At 35.1% G+C, this 24,386-nt stretch overlaps 1 protein-coding gene across 3 annotated transcripts in view; it reads right to left on the bottom strand.

The window, feature by feature from the left end:
- The window catches only part of prkag2a (protein kinase, AMP-activated, gamma 2 non-catalytic subunit a), a 72,890-nt gene that overhangs the window by 46,030 nt on the left and 2,474 nt on the right, over positions 1-24,386 (bottom strand). For all 3 annotated transcript variants that reach the window (XR_007927799.1, XM_051881502.1, XM_051881501.1), the window contains exons 2-3: positions 18,390-18,461; positions 10,807-11,080 (exon numbers count right to left, since the gene is read on the bottom strand). Coding sequence is in view for 2 of the 3 variants with exons in the window: in XM_051881501.1 (XP_051737461.1) it covers positions 10,807-11,080; positions 18,390-18,461 (346 nt within the window). In the remaining variant the exon portion in view is untranslated. The remainder of the gene's footprint in view (positions 1-10,806; positions 11,081-18,389; positions 18,462-24,386) is intronic.

Here is a 24,386-nt window from a genome sequence, read left to right as displayed (position 1 = left end):
AAATAACAGAGCAAATCTGTATCTTGCCCTGTAAAAGAGCAAATCTGGAAGTCTCCAAAATAATACCCTGGTGAAATCCAATATCTGGGTCAAGAAGGGTGTCCCATTCAAGGAGGAAAAACAATCTCAGTGACAGTCACTTTAGCTAATGAATTCATGTCCCCGGTGATAATTGCCATCAACATCTGATCACCCCCTTCTTCCTGTACCATCATAAACAAATCATTCTCTGTCAGTGCACTCAAGGCACCAAATTAATCACCTAATAGTGGGTAAAGTCACACTTCCAGGCTTGATGCCAAGAGATACTTGCGTAAGCAGAATTAGATGGGCTTTGAGTAATCACCTCTCATTTTCCAAACTCTCCGCTGGCGTTCCTTGTCAGAGGCACTTAGGGTCCTGTTAAGCACTTCTAAAGACGCTCATTTAGGCCCAAAAAGTGCCTTTGGTGAGAAGCGAGTTGCTAATTCCTTCAAAATCCACTGTGCTTTGACGTCTTCAAAGTCCCAGGGTCAACGGGACACTGGAAAGAACAGGGTATTGGTTTTTAGGACAAAAATGCAGTCAGTATTTTAAAAGCTGCATCTCTTGTGCACTCTAGACCCACAAGACAGCAGATCTGTTCATATCCTAGTGATCTGCCTATGTGACTGGTCCTACTTGCACCACTCCGAGCGGGATTCGAACGCGCTTCACCGGCATGGGAGGTTGGCGCGTTAACAAGGATGCCAAAAACCGCAGCCTCTAGCATCAGTCACTAGTGCCAAAGACTTTATATACAGAAAGACTTTTCACTCCTATTACTTACGAATGGGATGAATTTCAACACACAATATAGCGGAATAATCCCGTCTTCTAAAGAAATGAGCCAATCGCCAATTGGTAAATTCATCGAGTCACTGCAGCTGCAGTTAGAAGCTCCAGTTCCTATAGAAAGGGTCAGTGTTCTGAGATGTGCGTTTAGGACTGAGACAGTTGTTAACAGATTTCATTGGTGATTTCAAATATGAAATTTAATCGTAAGCTTGGCTAACAGTTTTGGAGAATTTGATATTTCCCCTTTCAAAGAGATAGGAGCTGCACTTGAATGCCCGAGAGGCATTTCAAAGATGGCCGCCAAGTGAAATGACTTGTTTTAAAGGGACTTTGCTAGTGCGCCTCTTGAGGCCAGGAGAGTGAGGTTTACTTACACAGCTCTTTACTAGCTGGCCTCCGTTACACCTACCTAGACAACATTTTAAGGCTGTAAGGTGGTTGGCAACATTATGCTGCTTTATAGGACACTTCATTTTAGCCAAATCCTAAAGCCCCAGGTATACTTCACTTTCCGCGCCCAGAAACGTCTTGCGCGCAGTCGCGTCCGCGCATCTTTCAAAGTATACTAAACCACGGATGCGTGCGGATGACCGAGTTCGACACATGCGCAGTACAATTTTTTCTATACTTTTACCAGACATCGTGTCATCAACGGGATTCATTCATCGGAGAAGAAAAATAGTGCATCCACCATTGCAACATAGTTCAGAAGATACACCAAAAGAACAGGAATCAAAAACGATGTAGAAGGCATGCTTCTGAGTTTACTCGTCTTGTTTTTGAATCGCTCTTTACACACTCTCCTTCGACGACTGCACATTGTGCTCAGTACTGTGCGTATTGCCACCTAGTGGACTCTTCTGTCCTGCTTACGCATACGCTGTTGCACGCGCAGTCCGCGCGGTCTCGAAATTTGGGCTGCACGTGGACATAGTGTGCGGCCAGCCGCGAGCCCTCCACATCACGAAAATTACGTCATACGGATGGTGCACGAACGTGGACGGCCAAAGTATACCCGGGGCTTAAGGAAGCAAAGAATGCTTTGCAAAGGTACTCAATGAAAAATTCGTCTATGAGATAAATGTTGACTGTTGATCATGGTTGTGTGCCACTCAGAATGGAATCGAATTGCGATTCGAATTTGAATGTAAGGAAGCAGAATTAAAATATTCAAATATTATCAAGATATACTTGAAAAAGAACTTTTATTGGCTTGACAAAGCCTTATTTGAAAGTCTAAAAAAGTTTATAAAGATACAATACTGTTCAAAGGTTTGGAGGCAGTTTTTCTTTTTTCCTTGAAAAAGTATTTTATACTCACCAAGGCTGGATTTATTTGATCAAAAATACAGTAAAAACAGTAATATATTATTACAATTTAAAGTAACTGTTGTCCTTTTTAAAATATTTTAAAATGTATTTTTTCCTGTGATGGAAAATCTGAATTTTCTTTGATGAGTAGAAAGTTCCAAAGAACAGCATTTATTTGAAATAGAAATCTGTAACATTATAAATGTCTTTACTGTTTCTTTTGATCAATTTGACATGTTCTTGCTGAACAAAATTATTAACTTCTTTTAAAAAAAAAATCGTACTGATCCCAAACTTTTGCATGGTAATGTAAGCATGTCTGAACCTACAGTATAGAAATTTGTATTTACTTTACATATATCATTATATTTAATAAATTAACTTTTGTGGACTTTGAGGGGTGTTGAATGTCTTCAGTAAACTGCTCTTCCTATCATTCCAGTTCAACTCCCTGTGGAGTGTAGCTAATTGTATTTCACACTCATGAACTGAAAGGGAGCCAATTCTTCAGTTCGGAACTCTGCCCATTGTAGCTTAGCAACACGCTAACATCGAACTCTAATCCATTGTGAGTTGTATCTCTCGGGTGGTGTGGATTGCAGCCCAGTATGTAAAGTGTTCCAAATCAGTCACTTATGAGGTTCTGTTTCAGTTGGCACAGGCTGCATGTGCAGACAGCAAGACTGTTCACAAGAGCGATAGTGTCCACAACCAAGCACTGACCTGCTCTTATATGGTGTCAGTGCTGGAAAAGCCTTCCTATTCCATTTGCCTGATTTAATAAGCTTTCATGTGAGAGTGAGCGATGCCAAGGCACTGGAAATATAAGAATGGAGCTGTTTTCTACTGTAGGTCACCTTGTACTTCTGGAGTCTAGCCAGATTAACTTTTCCAGTCAGTCTCTTAAGGCCGTGAAACGTATGAATGTAGTACGTCCGGATTACATTCATACTTTTTTTAACGGTCGCGAAGTTCAAATTCAATTGTAGTACCTATTAAGACACACCGGATGTCTTTGCTCGCTTTCATCACTTTCGCTTTTATTTTCGTGCACTGACTCATTTGCTAATCTGAATAGCCAATCAGAGCGATCTCTCTCACTGACGGATGCCAATTCAACAATCGGCCAAAAAAAGACAAACAACAGGGTCTAGTTAATGCAAATGGTGTGAAACACACAACAAAAGGTGAGCCGGTCGACGCTCAACGACCGCCCGACTTGGTTTGAAGGTCATACAGTTTTGAGGTATTGATGGTAGAATTAACAACATTTTTTTGCTGAACTGTTCCTTTAAGTTCTCAGAGGTCAGAGATGCATGTTTCTGTCAGTGAGAAATGTTCTAGAAAGATCGCCACAACAGAAAAGCCAGTCTGTAGACTCTTCCCTAATAAGGATATGCCCACACTATATCTTTTGACAGGAAATGATGTGCAAACATGGCTGTTTTCTGTAAATACACAGGGGCTCTTTGCATCCTCTGATCCAGGGATGAACAGTGTTCCCAGATAAGGCCTGAATGAGGGTGAGGAATTCACTGGCACAATGACAGCACAGACACATTCCTCAAACATTATCTAGATGTTATCCAGATGTTTGGTTACATGTTAGAAGTTGAAAATGGAACGATGATGAAAACATTGTAGTTATTTTGACAACCATAATTAGACTTTTTTATCAGCCTTTAATATAAAATGTCTGTAATGTAGTAGTACTTTTTATTTAATTAAATCCAGTTTTAAGCTTTATTTAAAATTAATTTAAGCTATAATTAAATTAATTTCTACGGCCGAATCACTGCTATATATATTTTCATTTGAAAGTGATTTATTTATTTTGTTAGTTAATTATTTCATAATGAACTTTAGTGAGAAATAATTATAAAATATATAATATAAAATAAAATATAAAATTCTAAAATAAATTAATGAAAATAAATGAATTAAATAGTTAAAGTTTTAATTAAATTATATTAATTTGCATTAGAATAAAAGTGAAAAAAGCGCTTTTAATTATTTTATGACAAATTTGTTTAGTGAGAAATAATTATAAAATATATAAAATAAAATATAAAATAAACTAATTAATGAAAATAAATGAATTAAATAGTTTAAAGTTTTAATTAAATTATATTAATTTGCATTAGAATAAAAAAGTGAAAAAAGTGATTTTAATTATTTTATGACAAATTTGTTTAATGAGAAATAATTATAAAATATATAAAATAAAATATAAAATAAACTAATTAATGAAAATAAATGAATTAAATAGTTTAAAGTTTTAATTAAATTATATTAATTTGCATTAGAATAAAAAAGTGAAAAAAGTGATTTTAATTATTTTATGACAAATTTGTTTAGTGAGAAATAATTATAAAATATATAATATAAAATAAAATATACAATTTTAAAACTATATTGTATGTATGTATTTATTAATTGATTTATTTTCTATAACAATAAGTAGACCTGCGTGACAATTGGCAGGTCGAGCTCTCACTAATACCACCCGGACCTCTGAAAAACAAGCATGCATTTTCCCAGGGAGATTGTCTGTGTGTGTAGATGGAAAAAAGAGACGCAAAGGCAGGAGCCTGAATATTTCAGCAGGGTCAGATGATTCCTAAAGGGTTCTTATCACTATCTCTGCACTGACAGGAACAAACCCTGCACTCCACACATCCCGGCCTAAAATTAACTCCTGTCTCTCGCGGACCGGATTACATAACTACAGCGCCAGCATCAGCTCACTGCGTTCATATCATCATAGGACTGGTGCTGCTAAAAAACTATAACGATATTCTAAAAATCATTCTAAATATAAAGCCACAGCTATAACGACAATGGCGCCGAGAAACTATATCATTGGAATCACTTTCAGAACCATTTTTTTTCCAGCTGATAAACAATAAGAACATTGACAGCTAATCAGAGTCCATCCTGCTTTAAAGAGCTCAAGCATTTAAAGTGACAGACGACAAAACTGCAGCAGTGTGGACACTAACACAATTATTGTTATAGTTATCTGTATAGTTATCGTTCTTAGTGTGAACGGGCCTTAAATCATCTTGAATGTCCTAAGAGGACATTAAAAACAGCCATTTACAATAGACTACACAAGGAGAATATATCCAAACCAAATTATACATAATTTTCCTATACAAATACGCAAGTGCAATGATGCTAAATAGAATTAAAGCTAAATAGAAATACAAAAAAATAAAAAAAATGATTAAAAAACATACTAAAATCAAAATGAAAACTGAATAAAAACTGGAATAATTGTCCAGTCTATTTTGCATTAGTATACCAATTGAAACCAATTATAACTTTTATAACCAATTACAATTATAACATATGTGCTACTTCCTCTTTTTACCCATAGATGGAGGTAAAAGAGGAAAAATGCCTTATTTGGTCAGTACAGAGGGCATTGTGTCACACAGATGAAGTCGGACAAGTGTGCGACAGTCCACTGCTGAGATAAGGCTGCTGCGACTCGGTTCATCGCAGTCATCTGTCAGCTGCTCCTCTCGCGGACTGAACCCGGAGCCACACGCTGTTTATTTAACCGTTGCCTGGTGACAAGTGCTGTGAGTCATTTTGAATAAGCGCTCCAGGGACTCAGAGCTCCCGCGGTGAAGTGAGTGAGAAGGTAGAAAAGCTTCTTCTCTCATGTGCCTGAATGCCAGATATCGTTCTCTCTCTCGCTGTCTTAATCCTTTTTCTCACTCTCACTCTTGAGAACACATGGGTGTCTGTGGCCCTGATGCTGAGCTGGTGCGAGTTACACACACACACACACACACACACACACACACACATATGTATATGTGTATGTGTGTGTGGGGGGGGGGATTCAAATAAATGTAATGATTAAGGAAGTAGCAATATTTTTTATATATTTAATAATTTGCTTGTGAAATATTTCCAATACTGTTCTGGGTCGCCATCTGCTGCAGAATCGTTGGAGAAAGACTTCATCCTCAAACGATCTCGCAATAATTGTGTTTACTTTCTCTCCATCTAGTGGTCGCACAGGAACATGACATAAAAAGCCACTAACCCTTCTTATTCATTTTATATACACTATTAAGACAGTAAGAATTTAAATGAATTTTCATTTTTCATTTTGGAAATGAAGACTATTATACAGAAAGGATACATTAAATTGATCAAAAGCGACAGTAAAGACATTTATCATGATACCAAAGATTTCTACTTTAAATAAATGCTGTTCCACAAAAAATAATAAGCAGCACAGCTGTTTTCATAAGAAATGTTACTTGAGCACCAAATCGGCATATTAGAATGATTTCTGAAGGATCATGTGACACTGAAGACTGGAGTAATGATGCTGAAAATTTTGCAGGAAAAAACTGCATTATTAAATAATTAAAATAGAAAACAGTTATTGTGAATTGCAATAATATAATATAATATAATATAATAATGTGATCTAGACTAAAGGCATACCAAGAATGCAACATTTACATTTTGTCCAGTAGGTGGCGATACAACCAAACAATCAGATTGTAGCACATACCAGCATCAGTGTTGTGAGGATGACACAGCATCACAGTCCTTCCTAATCACGTTTAATTTAGGTAAAAACTGAATTGTTATCATATTAGAGACATACAGCCATCCTCATCTCCAGCTGTCTGTGCTAAGGTGCTCTGAGGACGTCTTAGAGGCCAGGATTAATTTCAGTTAATATAATTTGTGTGAGAGCAACCGTGATTGAATTATTGGCTTTCTGCATTCTGATGTCACTGTCTGGGTGCAGCCCAGTTCCCGGATATAATAGGATTTTGAATTTCTCCGGAAAGAGTATCATTTCCTGAATGCCAAACACTGCTTGATGAGAAGCTGCTGTCCATCGGTGTTCACTGGCACAAACATATCCATCTCAGCTTAAAACACACCTGTCCAGAAAGACAACTAGCAGGATTTTATCAATGCTGAAATTGATGCATATTCCATATCTGGATGCACTTCTAGAGAAACGTGTGTGTTTGTGTAAATGCAGCAGATGCACTCAGCAGATAAAAACCTCATTATACAGATCAATATAATCAAGTAATAAAAACGTAGCGCAGAAACGCATCTTTCTTTTCTGTCTCGAGTGCCTCTAATGTTTTAATACTCTCCCTTGATGTGTTTTAATCTGGCCAGCTCTGCCTTACAATCAGACAGAGACATCCAGCATTGCTCCAACTCAGTATTGAATTATAAATCAATACTGTTGTTTTGGGCTGACAGGAAAGTCTGCCAGCCAGAGCAACTAATGGCTCGTCGGAGAAGCATAGTAGTGCTGTTATATAAGTGTGTATGTGTAGAAAGAAAAATATTCCCATTTCCCAACTGTGTGTGTTGACCTGTGTGTGATTCATCTACACACATACTCGCCCATACACTGCAAAATACACATTTTTTCAATCTTAAATCACTTGTTACTATAAAGCTGCACAAAAGAGTGTCCTGATATTTAATTATGTTAATTAAACAATTTACAATTAAGAATTTTTATAATATGAACCAAAATATATTTTTTATATATTTATAAATTAACTATTTTAAAAATTATTTATATATCATGTAAACCTAAATATATTAATTTATATATATATATATAAAAAATCATTTTTATAAATAATTTTAAAAATTCTATATATATATAAATGTATATATGTATATATACTAAAATATATAATATATATATTTAATAATAATAATACATATTATTTATATATATATTAATTTCAAATTTATATTTATTTCAAAAATTATTTTCAATATCATGTAAACCTAAATATTTTATATATATATATATATATATATAATTTAAACTAAAATATTTTATATACATATTATATATATATTAGAAATTAAATAATTATTTCAAAAAAATTGTATGTAAACCTAAATATATATATATATATATTCATAAAATCATTTAAATTTTATATTTTTATATTTTTTATATTTCTAAATTAAATGGTTATTTTAAATTTTATATATATATATATATAATTTAAACTAAAATATATAAAATACAGTACATATGATAAAATTTTAAAATTAAAAATAAATAAATTATTTGTAAATATAAGACCCATGACCTAACCTACTTTCACTACTTTACCACGGTACTACAGACCAGTTCTACCTAACATTTAAACTCAGACAAACACTTAATCACTCTTAATCATCTAATTATAGGTCACGCCATTCTCATACTTCTTCCAAGACAAGCTTTAATTTTATAATTATTGATTACACTTTCAGCTTGTGGGAACGAAGTAAATTTTGGCTGATTAATCTTTTCCTTGTTAAACAGACTACCCAAAGACAACAGCAAAATACTACGTGCCAACAATGTTTTTGTGTGCTTTTAAATAACAGTCATTTGAAATGTCACCTCACATGGATAGTTTAAAGCTCAGTTGCAGTAAAATAACTGCATGCTTTCTAAATGATCTTCACTACGCTTCAACATATTCGTCTCTTGATGCCATTTTAACCACAACCAACAATATAAACATTGTCAGGAGCCCAGAAAACACAGTCATTAGTCACCAAGGATAACACTCCTGCATTTGAGTAACACATAATTTAATCTAGAGTTTTGACCACAAACCTACAGTATATCACGGACAGCAACGTAACTTTATATCATAACCGTATATATCATAATACAATTACTAAAAAATTTTAAGATATAATTCTCAGGGAACTTTAAATGGTTTATATGTATGACTGAGTAAGCTCTTCAAATAGTATAAACTAAACTACTAAAAAACAGCTATTTATGTATTGCGTTCTCCCTCCTCTTGGTTGTGATCGTTAAATCAGACTTGCGTGGATAACGTATGTGACAGCTGAATTCATTATCATGGTCTTATGCATTAAGAAACACCCACGCCTCCATTAAATCAGCACACAGCGCAATTATCTGAATCATTGCACACCCCGGGCTGAGCTGGACCCAGACAACCTGTGAAAGGTTTCACTAAATGCTGACTCACACCACACATACTGATGTGATAATGGCATTCATAGCATCTCATTTCACCAATGCCAATAAACATTTTAATCTTTTATTACATATTTTAGTGGATATGGATGCTGGTATCTGGATACTGGTATAATAATTCACATTAAACAATCTTTTTTTGTGGATGAATGTTACATTCATAATCCAATTAGGGGTTAAATGTGAGTCAAGTCAGCTTATAGAATTAACAGCTGAATTTTCAGTATCATTACTTCAGTCTTCAGTGTCACATGATCCTTCAGAAATCATTCTAATATGCTGATTTACTGCTCAAGAAATATTTTTCATTATTATTAATGTTGAAAACAGTTGTGCTGCTTAATATTTTGTGGAAATTGTGACTTGTTTTTCAGAATTCTTTGATGAACAGCATTTTTTGAAAATAGAAATCTTTTGTAACAATATAAAAGTCTTTACTGTCACTTTTGATCAATATAATGCATCCTTGCTAAATAGAAAATATTTTTGAACGGTAGTGTGATTTCAATGGTCTTGGTGGACCATTGGGATTTTTAAGCTACAAAAGTCAGACTGTTTACATGTTACAACAAAAGTATATTTTTACAAAGAGGAAAGGGATATGTGATTTGTCATCATATGTCTGTTTTAAATGTTGAGTTTTTCTGCTTTTTCAGATCTTAAGCATTCTGGCAGCTGTTTTAGGGTCATTGATGTATAAGGTTTTTAAAAGTGTAAAAAACCATAATGGAGATATAATTAATTTTGAAGTTTTATTAAGTGTTAACAATGAGATTATGTGGTTTTTATAATCAATTAACACCGGTTTTGTCATTTTTTTACAAGATGGACAAAATTTGTCACCAAAAACGTCCAAAATTTCGGTTTTACCGAATGACACTTTTGGTTATACCAAATGACGATATTTTCAAACAATGCTAACAGGTTGATATCTAGATAGCTAGCAAAAGGACAATCAAACATTTTATATTTAGTACAAGTTTTTAAAATATTACAACATTTTCCATGTTTTATAGCGGTTGTACCGAATGACCTGATGTTTCGAGACATGCGTATGAGCAAGTGAAAACATGAATTTTTCAAATAGTTAAGAGAGAGTTAGTTACTTTGCTTCACGACCATGTGGTCCTTTGCTGTGTCTGAATGAAGTCACATCCTGTCACATGATATTGAACGCATGACTTTATCCTGAATGATCCCTTTATATTGGTTACTCCGAATGACATCAATAAAATTCATTTTTGTCTGTACATTGTTTCTCATAACAAAACAACGACTTCTACACATAATTTTAATACCATTTTGCACTATGTTGATATATGATGTTATAAAATCATGCCAGAATAAACAATATATACATTTATTACATTTTAAGATATTTTAATCACAAATGAAATGGCTGTATTGGCCTTTGGATGGTTAAACCTAATGACCTTTTGACACTTCAAAATCTTTAAAATACATTTATATGTAGCAAAATATAATTAAAACCTTTTGGGTTCAATAAAAGAGATCTAGTTGTGCTACCTTACATACTTTGGATATCATATCTTTGTTTTTTATTATTATTAAGGCCTTTGGACAAAAAAAATGACCCGTCATGTCATTGACCCTTTAAGAAATGGACAATACAAGTGTCTTACCTTTCCTGGCCCGAGAGAAGAGTTTGCTGCTGACAGGAGATGTAGAGGGATTTGTGGACTCTTTGGAGGATGAACGGAAGATTCCGGTGAAGCTGCGGCGACGTGAACACTTGGGTGAGGAGTCGCTGTTGGAGGAGTAGGGGAAGATGGTTTTGGGAGATCCAGGGCTGTTTCTGGACCGGGGTGGTGCAGACATAGGGCTAGAGGGCCGGCTAAAAGGACTCCGACTGAAGAAGGTTTTGGTCGGACTGGCTGAACGGCAGCTAGGCTCCCCCTGGAGAGTAAATGAAAATACAATCACACACAATATTATGACAGCATAATCCAGTTAACGTAGATTCCCAGTTAACAAAAAAAAAAAATGTTCTAAAAACATTCCCATTTAGTTATGAAAATGTTATTTCTGAATGTCCTCAATGTTCAAAACGTCCAGTTTTTTCTTGGTAACATTCCATTTTATCGTTTTGCAAACATTATGGGAACATTACTTTTGAAGGTTCTCTATATAGTAGTAACATTTAAAATGATAGACAAACATCCAACTAAAATCTTTTGGGGGAAAAAAAAACAGTCCATGAATGATGCATAAATAACGTATTTGTGCTAACATTTTGACCAGATAACTTTGAACAAACGTTTTATTAATGTTATTAGAATAAAGTTTGTTCATAATTTTGAGAGAACCTTGCCAGAACGTTATCTAAAATTCTTAGAACGTTCCCTGTTAGCTGGGTTTTTACATTTATGTATAAACATGTCATATGCACAATTTTATGAATGAAACAGTACATTTTTAAACCTTAAGATTGACCTGTGAGTTTTTTTTTTTACATCAAAAAACAATGACATAAATGTTCAATTATTGGTTTTATGCATTCAGGGATAGACACAAAATCATCAACTAATGGCATTCTCTAACAGACTAAGCATATTTCCTGTTTAAAGTCATTATACTGTGATGTTACGCTGACCATTGACAGCACGTGTGAAGGACAGACATTGAGATACTGAATGAAGAGACGTCATAACATTCAGATACATTATGAGACCTTGATGTTTTCACCGATCATTCACATGGGAATTTCACACAGCAAAACAGCCAGACAAAGCCAGTGAAAACTGTTTAGACAGCCAAAAGAACAGATGGCCTTGTTTTGTCAAGAGGCTTTTGTTAAATCAGAGAGGCTCACACAGTGGCATAAATACCTCACTGTAGTGTATGGTCACCTAAACACACTACATAACTACTACCCCACCCTGACTCGCTCTTAGAATACAACAAAGTGGGATTTGTAAATGACGTCTGCAAAGTTAAAGAGACAGTCCACTCAAAAATGAACATTCTGTCACCATTTACTCGCACTCAAGCAGTGTTGTTATCATTACCGAAAACTATTAAATAAAGCTGAAATAAAATAAAATATGAATATTAGATGAAAAACTTGGCAGCTAACTGAAATAAAGTTTAAGTTAAAGTACTAAAATTACTAACTGAAGTAAAAGTAAAACAAAAAATAAAACATTTTAGAAAAAAAAACAATAAAAAAAAACTAATAATGGCAGAAACACACAATAAAATGACTAAGAATATAACTGAAATTAAAGTGAAAACTAAAAAATATATAAATAAAAGCTAATTAAAAAAGCAATAGTAATAGTCGCAAAAACATCTCTTTCCACGCCTTTTCAGCGCTAATTTTGCACTGTGTGTCTTTAGTAAATCCCGACAGTAGTTTTTTAATGCCAAAAGAGGGTTTGCGCTGGCACAAGCTGTTAGTAAATCTGGCCCTAGGTCTTCTGAAATCTTTTTGAGAGGAAAAAAATTAAAAATGAAGTTGTTTTTCACTGAAAACCTTGAGATCCAAACTAGTTTTTCTTCGTATGTTCATGAGAAAAAGTAGCAATGTGAATGCAGGGCTCAACTCTAAGGATTTTTCTACTGGCCGTCGGGCCAGTGGTTCAATTTTTTACTTGCCCCACCAAAATTTCCACTTGCCCCACAACAAAAAATTAATAAAGTAAAAGAAAAGAAAATGGGCCTATAAAATAAGTCTAGTTGTTGTTTTTGTTGTTTTTGATACATGTAACCTTAATAAATATGGTTATGACACCAAAAGCTACTAGATTAACTCACTTAAATTTTAAATATTGTTAGACAAATAAACAGTAAGTAATAAAATAGTAACAAATAATCAAATTATGAGTAATAGCAAAAATAAATACAACAGAACAAACATATAAATGAAATAAATGGTGCTTTTCAAGTTTTTCATGTAGGTTTAAACAGGAGATTTTCAGGTACAGAAATTGTTATCTAATGTATAGCTGACTATATAACTATAGATTCAACTTTATTAAAGTTAATCAGTCAAAAGCAGTTAGAGATGCATAAATAATTTTTTGAAATGTTGAAAATATAAAACGTTAAATACTGTTATTTGAAGTTATTTAAAAAATGAAAAGACACTTTAAACGCGAAATTAAACCCGCCAGTAGGTGGCAGCGAATCCCTGTTAATGAGCGAGTCATTGAGATTCAACTGATTCATTCAAACAGCTGATTCATTCAGGAAGTGTTGCTCAGAGACGCAAAACAATGCTGTGTGGACTTTGGAACTATTTTCGTTGGCGAAATAGAGCGAAACAGGCGATTTGGTGTCTAAAATGTAAGTCACTTGATATTAAGTTCTTGTTCATTAAACTGTATGCTGTATAAAATCAGTATCACATTTGTAATCATGCTGATATTTGGAGAAAAACGGCGTTCTTTGTTTAATACTGGTTAACTATATTAAATTATATAAATATGAAAGATATACAGGGTCATTTTTGCCTCTTATCTTGAATTTTGGTGCATTCTAAAGGCATTTTAGTAGACTAAATCACGCAGTGAAAGCGTGCACTCTAAATATGCACGCGCACTAGGCTAACCTACTAGACTAGGCTACGTCGCGTAGTGCATGCGTGCACTCAGTGGGTGTTTTGTTTGGTTTTTGTAAACTGAGGGAGATACTCGATAATTTCAGATCGTTAAATCAGCAATTACGATATCATAGACGATATATATATCACACACCCTACAGCACAAGTGACCGTTCCGTCTACTGTCCCGAGCGTCGTTCACACTGGCCCGGCCGGGGCCATCGGGCAGTCCTTATTGTCGAGCCCTGCAATGAATCATTCTTTTGAGTCAGATCTTGTCAATGAATCGTTTAGTCAGTTCACAACACTAGTCTAAATTATTCATTCATGAATCAGACTGATCTGATTCTTGAGTTCAACTCACTGACTCAATGATTCATTGAAGGAATGATTATCAGTGAATAACAACTAAATATAGAACACAATTCAAAACATATAGTTCATTATTTAAAATTTCTTGTTTTGCGTTCCGCACACATCAGTTTGGAATGACATGAAGGTGAGTAAACAATGAAAGAATTTTCATTTTTATATGAACTATACCTTTAAAAGTCAGTTACTGAAGACCATGAAAGACTAAGATGAAAGAAAAACTTTGCTTTGTACAGTTAACAAAGAGAGTGATGACTTTTTTATTATTATTATTATTCTGAGACCCTCGGTTGTCATGGAAACATCTGACTGTTTCTGTGTTGAAGAGCCGATGGAAAAAAGTCTTCACTGACATTGAGTTTTCATGGTCCTGAACCTTTGATCATGAGATAAGTGAAACATACTGATGCAGCAATTTACTACTACCTTTCAATTCACACTACCCTTATTTTGGCTCTGATCCAGAATCTAAGGCATTCTTGTGGCAAACATTTGAACAACACTATGCATTTCATTTGCACACAAATGTTCGTCCACACCGGTGATTCTGCATTGACCTTGCCGAGGGTTAATCAAACATCTGTTCAACAAGGAGAAATATTAGCTAACATCCTGAGTGCTTACAACAAAAAACATTGGTGAAGCACTTAAGTGGAGCAGATTATATCTGATCACAAAATGTGTACTCCAAACCCTCCTAAAGCTTTAAAAGAGCCCTTCAGATTCAGTGACTCCAACTCACCTTCAACAACAGAGAGGAGGGACTGAACAAAAAACACCACCCTGAGACCTGTCAGCTGATTTATCTCCTGGCCTCTATGGGTGATTGATTGTCAGATATGATGATTTCCCAGAATTTCTTGGGAATGTTTACAAAGGTAACTGCAGAAGAGCAGATCCAGAGTTACTCACCAAAATGAGTTAAGCTTAATGACTACAATTACCAAAAAGTATTTGGATTATAAGCTACACATATAAGCTACAGACAGTAAGCTAGTCTTAATTTCTGAATGTCTTTGTATGATAGAACAACAGATCCATTCATATAGCATCTTCAAACAATTATGCTAGACTTACACTACTGTTCAAAAGTTTGGGCTGATTCAAAGAAATTAATACTTTTATTCAGCAAGGATGCATCAAATAGATCAAAAGTGTCAGAAAAGACATTTACAATGTTGCAAAATATTTCTATTTCATATAAATGCTGTTCTTTTGAAATTTTATCAAGGAAATTCAAAGCATAAGGGACTTCTTTCAAAAGTATTAAAAAATCTTACCAACTTAAAGTATTTTTACTTAACAAAAATGCTTGTGCTGTCTTTAAAATAAATGTCACTTGGTTTGATATTGAGGTGTCTGAATACTTTCCGGGGCCTGTAAACTTACATTGTGGTTCCTTGTTATTTATTCACAGCAAATATCCAGTAAATTCTCCATGTACATTGCTGGATTTCTGAATTCATTGAGAGGTCAGGACAGGCAAAAGTACCATGGTAGACATAATTACAAATCAGGTTATCAGAGCAGACTTGTATCCCATCAGAGTGACAGCAGAGATTGAGGACACTGAGGATACAGCGGCTTTCAGACAGCCAACACAAATGGAATGAATCATCATTTTTAATCGCATCACATTTCAACAACCTTTCCACTTGAATTACCAGATCATACACATCACAGCTCACTATAATACTGATCTACAAAGGCAAAAGATGAATGACTTTAATTTGATGAATGACTTAGATTTGATATCAGTTTTCACACTACACTTTCTCTGAATTGAAGCAGTTAAGCCAAACTTCCCTGTTATAGGACAGATTATAGTCTAACAGACCCGATTTCAGTCAAATGTGAGATATACACATGTATGTGCAATTGTTGACAGCCTTTTTTAAATGACTTTGGAATAATTTCTTGCTCGTTTAAATCATCATGACAAAATATTGTAGAACTCTTTACTGGGGATAACGCATTACAAGTAATGTGTATTACGTACTTTGTACATTTACACATTAATATTTGAGTTACTTTTTTTAAAAAGTAATGCACGTTAGTGTTGTCAAAAGTACCGACTTGGTACCAAAGTCAGTACTTTTGACAACACAAATGATTTAAAATTTAAAAATGTAAAATTTAAAGAATGTGACGCTTTGAGCGCTGTTGAGCGGATTTGTAAACACCTCTGATTGGCCATTGTGTTCACGCGCTCATCAGATATGTCTGTGATTGGCTACGATGATCGAAGCTTCAAAAACATGTTGTAAATAGACATCAATGACGCTCTTCACCGAGCGCTAACACAGATACACATACACAGGCGTCTATCAGCGGATCGGTCCGCTGATAGACGCCTGCTTTCAAATGCTCCCACTTTCAAAACACTTTCAAACACTCCCGTGGGTTGATCATTGTAGCCAATCACAGACATATCTGATGAGCGCGTGAACACAATGGCCAATCAGAGGTGTTTAAGAATCCGCTCAACAGCGCTCAAAGCGTCACATTTTTAAAGGGGTGGTTCATTGCGATTTCAGTTTTTTAACTGTTGTTAGTGTGTAATGTTGCTGTTTGAGCATAAACAACATCTTCAAAGTTAGGATGCTTAAAGTTCAAGATATTTTCTTTTAAAAAATTCTCTGTTTAGGGACTACAACAAACATCTGGTAGGGACTACAACGAGCTTCTTCCCGGGTTGGTGACATCATTAACCCTAAATACATAAACCCTGCTCCGCGAGAACATACAACGAAGGGGTGAGGCCATGTTATTGCAATACAGTACGTAACACAAATGCAATAGCATGTCGTAAAAGCAAGATGACAACATGACAAATTATAACCGTAATTAAACTAAACTATACCTGTTCTGTCTTCATGCAGCATATATTGTTTGGCTCTGTAGGCATCTTACAACAGTTCCCACATGAGCGATTTATAGATTATCATGACAGAATATGCAATCAATAACTTTAAGATAGTTAGCTCCACATCAGCTACATAAATTTATCCACTAACCATTCAGAAAAGTCCTGTTGCATTCTACATGTTTTCACTTCTTCTTGAGTCTCTCCATCATTGTCTGACTCCGGTTTGAACATAAAAGGCTGAACAGTTTCTGACATTTTCAGTGAGTCTAAGGTAATCGGCGCTGCTAACAGGAGCTCTTGAAACTCCGCCCACTTTGTAGGAGCAGCAGCTCATTTGCATTTAAAGGGACACACAAAAAATGGAGCGTTTTTGCTCACCTTCAAAAAGTGACAAATTTAACATGCTATAAAAAGATCTATGGGGTATTTTGAGCTAAAACTTCACATACACACTCTGGGGACATCAGAGACTTATTTAACATCTTGTAAAAGTGGTATTATATGACCCCTTTAAAATTTCAGTACCGACTTGGTACCAAAGTCGGTGCTTTTGAGAACACTAAAGCACGTTACATTTTAGTTTAATTACTCAGCTTAAACGTTTATTAAACTACTAAATTAAAAGTCTCTCTTCTCAATAACCTATACTGACTTAGACATGCGCACTCATGCATGCGCGGAACAAGACAAAAAGTACAAATGTAACAAAACATTATTTTCAACTTTCAATTGTACAGCAGGTATTATAACCTGTAATGTTAAGAGATCTTTTGAATTTTGATTTGCATACATAGCTCTAGGAGTCAAGCAATATTCTAAGTGGTCAAAATATGTGTGTTTTTAAAAGAAAATGTATGTTATATTGGCTATGTTGGTGATTGCATTATTTTAATAAACACTAGCAAAAAAGGACTTTTCAGTAAAAAACACAAGGCCTGGAAGAGAGTGAGAAAAAGTAATGCAAAAGTAACGTAGCACATTACTTTCCATAAAAAGTAACGGTTACACTTTATTTTAAGGTGATGTAGTTACATTGTACTTAAATAAGTACTGAATAATATTAATTAACTACATGTACTTACTATTGCGTTATAGTTAGGGTTTGGTGTAGGGTTAGTTACTTGTAATTATGCATAATTTACTGTTGTTACTATAGTAAGTACATGTAGTTATGTGTAACTACGTCACCTTAAAAAATAGAGTTACCGAAGTAACTAAGTAATGTAATCAGTTACTTTTTAAGGGAATAACGCAATATTGTAAAGCATTACTTTTAAAGAAACTTTCCCCAACTCTGCCGAAACCAATAATTTAGCTATAAAACCAATAAACACACTCACACTCACACTAAAAAACATTTTTCACAACAGTGATTGATTTCAAAACTTGGTTTAGCCTTGTGCGTGTTTTGGTTGTGTTACCTTGCGCACGCCGTCCTTGTTCACATGTTCCGCATCTCCTTCCAGGAACGGCATGGCGAAGGAGCTCAAGTCCTGCGGAGCACAAACAAACATAATGATTGAGCTCTTTAAAAATCACTTTCATGACTGTGGCACCTCCATAAAAATAGACATAATGAACAATTCACTAATCTACTGTTGCTTTCTACTAACTAGATCAAAGGTTAAGCTCTGCAGTACCCAAAAATCCCAAGGAATTATACAAATAACAGGCCGAGAGGAAAGAGAATAAACGGTTTAGACAGTTTAACAGAAGCACATCACATATGACAGATGGACACTCGGTGGGTGATCCGTCTAACCTGTACAAAACCCCACATGCCCACCCAGAAATACAAGAACAATTTGGAAGAAGAACTCACAGCAGATCCAAAACGTCTCCACTGTCCTCCTTCTCAAAAATCCACCGACTTTTATAATCAACATCAATCAATGTAGCATTGTGCGTACTTCTTTTCGGACATCACCGCTATGTAATGACAGCAGTGGTGGAAAACATCTACACAGCCTCTGTTATTTAAACCGGTTTTTAAAGTAACATGATCTCATGTGACCGCCCTGCAATTTTTTCCCGGTCTGTGCGAATGTACAGTATGTGTAACCTGTAATGCACAGATTAAATCAGGTATCACTTAACCCTGGAGATCGGACAGTGTTTTCTAAGAAACTCCAATGGGATCAAAAAGCATTCGTTCTATGAAACAAGTAGTTTTACCAGGCCAGCTATAAGAACAAAGGGTTAAAATAAGATAAATGTGGTCAGTTTCTTAATGTCCTACAACCAGAATAATTCTAGAACAACATTTGCACGGCTAAACGAAGAAATTGAGCACAGCAGCTTGCAAACTTACACACAGGTTCTTCAGTTCTTCGTCCATTTCGCTGCTGTAGAATCTTGCACCTAGTACCTAAACTCACTTTGGCAGTAACCTAAAGCTTATTAAATTCTCAGAATTCTCTGTAAATGCAATGCCGTGACATTTCAAACAACAGCAGAGGCCTTACATAAACCACAGAGTCACTGAAGTGCATTACCTTCATCCTCATTACACAAGCCGCTATTGTACTGTAGCCACACAGAAGACGCAATTGTTTGGCAGTCACTCCGTATATTTGAGGTACCATGCAGTTTTAAATCCCTTCACTAGCCTGACTTGTTACCCATTACCCACAGAATTACTGTAACTGATCACATTTTTTTTTTTTTAAAGTTAGTGAAAGTTTCATAATGCACTTTTCTTACAGTACATCTGTTTACTTACAGAAATCAATACTGTTATAAAGCATTAGTGGTTGACTGATATGGTGTTTTCTATGGTTAATTACCAAAAAAGAAGGGTGTTAATGGCAAATAAAGGTCAATTAATGACCTTTAGATTACCTTTTTGCCATCAAAGGATAGTTCAACCAAAAATGAAAATTCTGTCATCATTTACTCACCTTCAAGTTGTTTCAAACCTGTATGAATTTCTTTCTTCTGCTGAAAACAAAACAAATTTTGAAGAATATGGGTAACCAAACAGTTGATGGGCCTCACTGACTTCCATAGTACTGGAAAAAATACTATGGAAGTCAATCAACTGTTTGATTACCGACATTCTTCAAAATATCTTCTCGTGTTCAGCAGAAGAAAGAAATTCATACAGGTTTGGAACAACTTGAGGGTGAGTAAATAATTACAGAATTTTAATTTTTGGGTGAACTATCCCTTTAAATATAATCGACATTATAATGTTACAATGCATAAATTCACATGTAGCATTTAGGTCAGCCAACAACACATTGAACCCTTCATGTTTCTCAGTACAAGTGCTACTTTTAATCTCATTTTTTATGTATTTGTTATTTAAATTGTTCTCAAAATTGTAAAATGTCAAAACAGGCTAATCCTTCCCCCGTCTCCCTCATTAAAACCATCCATTACGGCTTGACTCATGTTTCTCCTCAACATGCAAATCTTCTCTTGTCTCACAACGGGTCAGTCATATCCATGGTAACAGGATTGACTTTCAAAGCCTGAGACAGCATTTCCACTCCCAGCTGATAGAAATGTGAGTGAAAGCCAAGAAAAAATTCCAAACCATGAGTTAGAATTCAAATGAACGTCCTTGAAAATGTTTCACAAGACTTGTTTGCTGATTAAAAGCAACAGTCAACAATTACTTAAATGGTTTGATTTCAACAGTATGTTCTGATGAAGTTGGCCAGATGTATTGTTTATTGCCACATGCCATTTACCTTATCTCCCAATGTGCAAACCAATCAACAATAAAAACACATCATCCTTCTTACAGATAGATCCGAGTCAGTTTCCTTCTAGAAAAGAAGGACCACAGCCAAAGTAGAAAAGCCATCTGTCCTGTAGACGGGGAGCTCAAGGCACCCCGCCTCCATATCCTTGGAGCCCAAGACCCGATTACAAGCCCATATTTGCAGGCTAAAGATCAGGACAAAATATTACCTCTGCGAACAAGCACTGGACAGTGATCAAATAAATAACACCCCCTCAGATTCACAGAGTTACAGCTGTAGCGGTCTTGTATCGAGATGCAAGCACTCGGAAATCCCGTTAGGCGAATGCAGGATTACTCCAAGGAGCAAGGACAGTCATAACTCACTGATATGATACAGCACCTCCCCTCAGTTACATGGAGGTCAGTGGGACAGGTCTAGGGATGTGTGTGTTTATGCCTAAATATACTTAAATACAGGAAGGTAACAAGGCTGGCTTGCAACTCAGTCTGTTTGTGTATGGATAAACAGAGAAAAATACAGCACAGGTAATGACTAAGGGAGAGCTGCAGCAAACCATTTTATAACATGACAAATCATAAAAATTGCATCAGGCAAGTCCAAGGCTACATCTCACTGTTGCCATGAGTCAAAAATAACCAAATTTAACACCATATGTGAATCTAGAAATTATCATAGATACAAAATACAAGCGCTTGTGATGCCTCTTTTGTTAGTGTTTAAAGAATAATATTTGAGAATTGACTCTTCCGAAAAACACTCATTTTAATTTTGTGTTTTGTTTTGTTTTTGTTTTGAGATCTGGGGCCCTGCAAATGTCAAAAGGCAGAGCAAAACATCATAACTCAACCACAGGACACAAATAGTCTCAGAAGACATCAAAAACATTGGAACCCTTATGAAAAAGAAGTACACCTTTAAAAAGCGCACTTATTATGGAAATAATATACTGACTTATATTATATATAAAGGGTTAGTTCAGCCAAAAATGATTATGTCATTAAATACTCACCCTCATGTCATTCCAAACCCGTAAGACTTTTGTTCATCTTCGGAACACAAATAAAGATCTTTTTGACGAAATCTGAGAGTTTTCTGTCCCTCCATAGACAGCTACTGAAACTGAAATTTTGACGCTTCATAAAGTTCATAAAAAGATTGTAAAACTAATCCATATGAATGGAGCGGTTTAGTCCAAATTTTCTGAAGAGATTCGATCGCTTTATTTAATGAACAGATTGAATTTAGGCTTTTATTCACATATAAACGTTTATCAACGCATGTATCAGTTGTGGTAAACGGAAGCTCAAGCATGTTTGTTTGACATGCGAGAACCAATGAGGTTCATTCTCTTGTGTGTTTGTTCTCTTCTGTTTATGTTCGCTGATCAGTGTTTATATGTGGATAAAAGCCTAAATTAAATATTTTCATCATTATAAAGCGATTGTGTCTCTTCAGAAAATTTGGACTAAACCACTCAATTCATATGGATTAGTTTTACAATCTCTTTATGAACTTTTTGAAGCATCAAAGTTTCAGTAGCTGTCTATGGAGGGACAGAAATCTCTCAGATTTCATCAAAAAGATCTTCATTTGTGTTCCGAAGATGAACGAAAGTCTTATGGGTTTGGAACGACATGAGGGTGAGTAATTAATTACAGAATTTTCATTTTTGGATGAACTAACCCTTTAAGTTTGAACTGAATGTAATGTTTTCGGACACTTAATTGCACGTTATTTACAATTAAATGAAAATGTGTTATAGTTTAAATTTATATTAAATGCAATTCGAGATTAAGAGTGTTTTTTGACCCACTTAAGTAGGACTATGTCTTTATAAGTAATTTCGTAATTACTTCTATTGTCTTTGAAATATACAGTGAACTGTGGAATATTTCGACAAGCATTTATTGTAAACTAAAATATACTTTAATGTCTACAAGAACAGTTTTTTTTAATATATCTAGTTCAGTCATGAAACTCTAGAGGGCGCAGGCTGATAGGTCTTTTACATGCAATCTGCAAGCAATCACATCATTTCCGCATGGCACAATCTGATTTGCATCTGCTGATCCTGCAGCCAGTGAGATTGCTTTCTTAACATTTAAATAGTCAGGTTCATTGTTTGCTGTAAGCTAGTCCTGCAGTGCGCTATCAGAGTTCCTCTGAACCCCTCCACCTCCCCCAGCTCCACCTGTCTAGATCTGCTACAGGATTTATGCATGTCTATTTATGCAGCAGCAGCATATCTTACATGCTCACAGCAGTGTGCCTGTGTATCGCAGTAGCAAGTCCATACTTGCTCTGCAGCAAGTATGGTCAACAGCAGCAGCATAGCAAATCTAGTCCGCCAAGACCAAAACATCGCCATATTCAATAACATGCTAAAACTATTGCGAGTTGTCATGATTAAAATACTTTTAAGATTTGAAGTACGCCACAAGCACACATTCAATACAAATAAGTGCACTTCTTTTTCACATAGTAGTACAACATTTTAAGAATCTCAGTTTAATACACTATTGCTAAGACACTGAAAAAGCAAACATAAACAGCAATCAGAAAGACGTATGCGTCTATTTTTATGTTATTTCAAAATGTAGGGAAATCACTGAACCTATTCCTTATGTACACAAAAGTGCATGCGGGTTCATCCGGGTTGATTACGTCCAAAAGTATGCGTGCACATAGTAACAATGCTGGCTTTGTGACCTTTAGGTCAGTCATTTATTTACCGACATTTATTAAGAGTAGTAAATGTGGTTAAATATACCCCAGTAGTTCACCAATTTAAACTTGAATGACTATAAATGTCATATGTCAATATTGCAGGGTTGATATAGGACATTTTATGAGTAATAAGAACAGTCTCAGCCCAGATTTTCATATTAAACCTTGATACAAGATTCATAAAAGATTAAAAACCTGCATTCATGCCCATCTGTTCAAAAAAGTCACTATAAAGAGGTTTATCAGCATATTACTTCTCTACATCACATGGCTCAAGATTTACTTAATAAAATACGGCTGCAGAGGAAACCATGGCACATATTTCACATATACCTGTTACAATGTCAGGAAACTGACAAAAATGCCACGATGCAACGAATTATGCAGCGATGACAGAACCTGTGTTCCCTACTGATAAATATTGTTTATATATTCATGGGATCATTCAGTAATGACACTGATCTGATAATGACACTAAACAGCTAATTAGCAGGTGATTACTGTTAGTGGCTCCAGCAGAGACTTACGGGTTTCATCACAGCTTGAGCTGACTGAACCAAAACACTGATTATTGTGCAGGGATTTCTTTTTAATCTAATAATTACACTTACTTCTTATGCTATGCTATTATTTTATTTGCAAAATAATAAGCTGGAATCCTGACATAGTGTAAACTTTCACATCTGTCATCTGTTTCCATACAGGATCAGCACTGATCAGTATTAGTTTATAAAAAAGCCTGTGTGTTTCCATGAACATTTGTTCAGAAAAACCACACATTAACTTGTGGTTCTTTAAGCCATTAGAAATGACGACTTTATGTTTAGCTCAGTCAGGTGTGGTCAATTGAAATATGGTCGACCTGGTCAAAACATATTCATTGCTATTTATGTGAATGTGGTTGATTTTAATATAATGAGTATGCAGTTTAGGACAGATGGCCTGATATTATTTCTCCTGAGAACCAGGAATTTA

This window comes from Ctenopharyngodon idella, chromosome 23 (assembly GCF_019924925.1).
Source record: "Ctenopharyngodon idella isolate HZGC_01 chromosome 23, HZGC01, whole genome shotgun sequence".
NCBI lineage: Eukaryota > Metazoa > Chordata > Actinopteri > Cypriniformes > Xenocyprididae > Ctenopharyngodon > Ctenopharyngodon idella.
The sequence above is the reverse complement of the archived record's forward strand: the minus strand, read 5'-3'. Positions and strand labels throughout refer to the sequence as shown.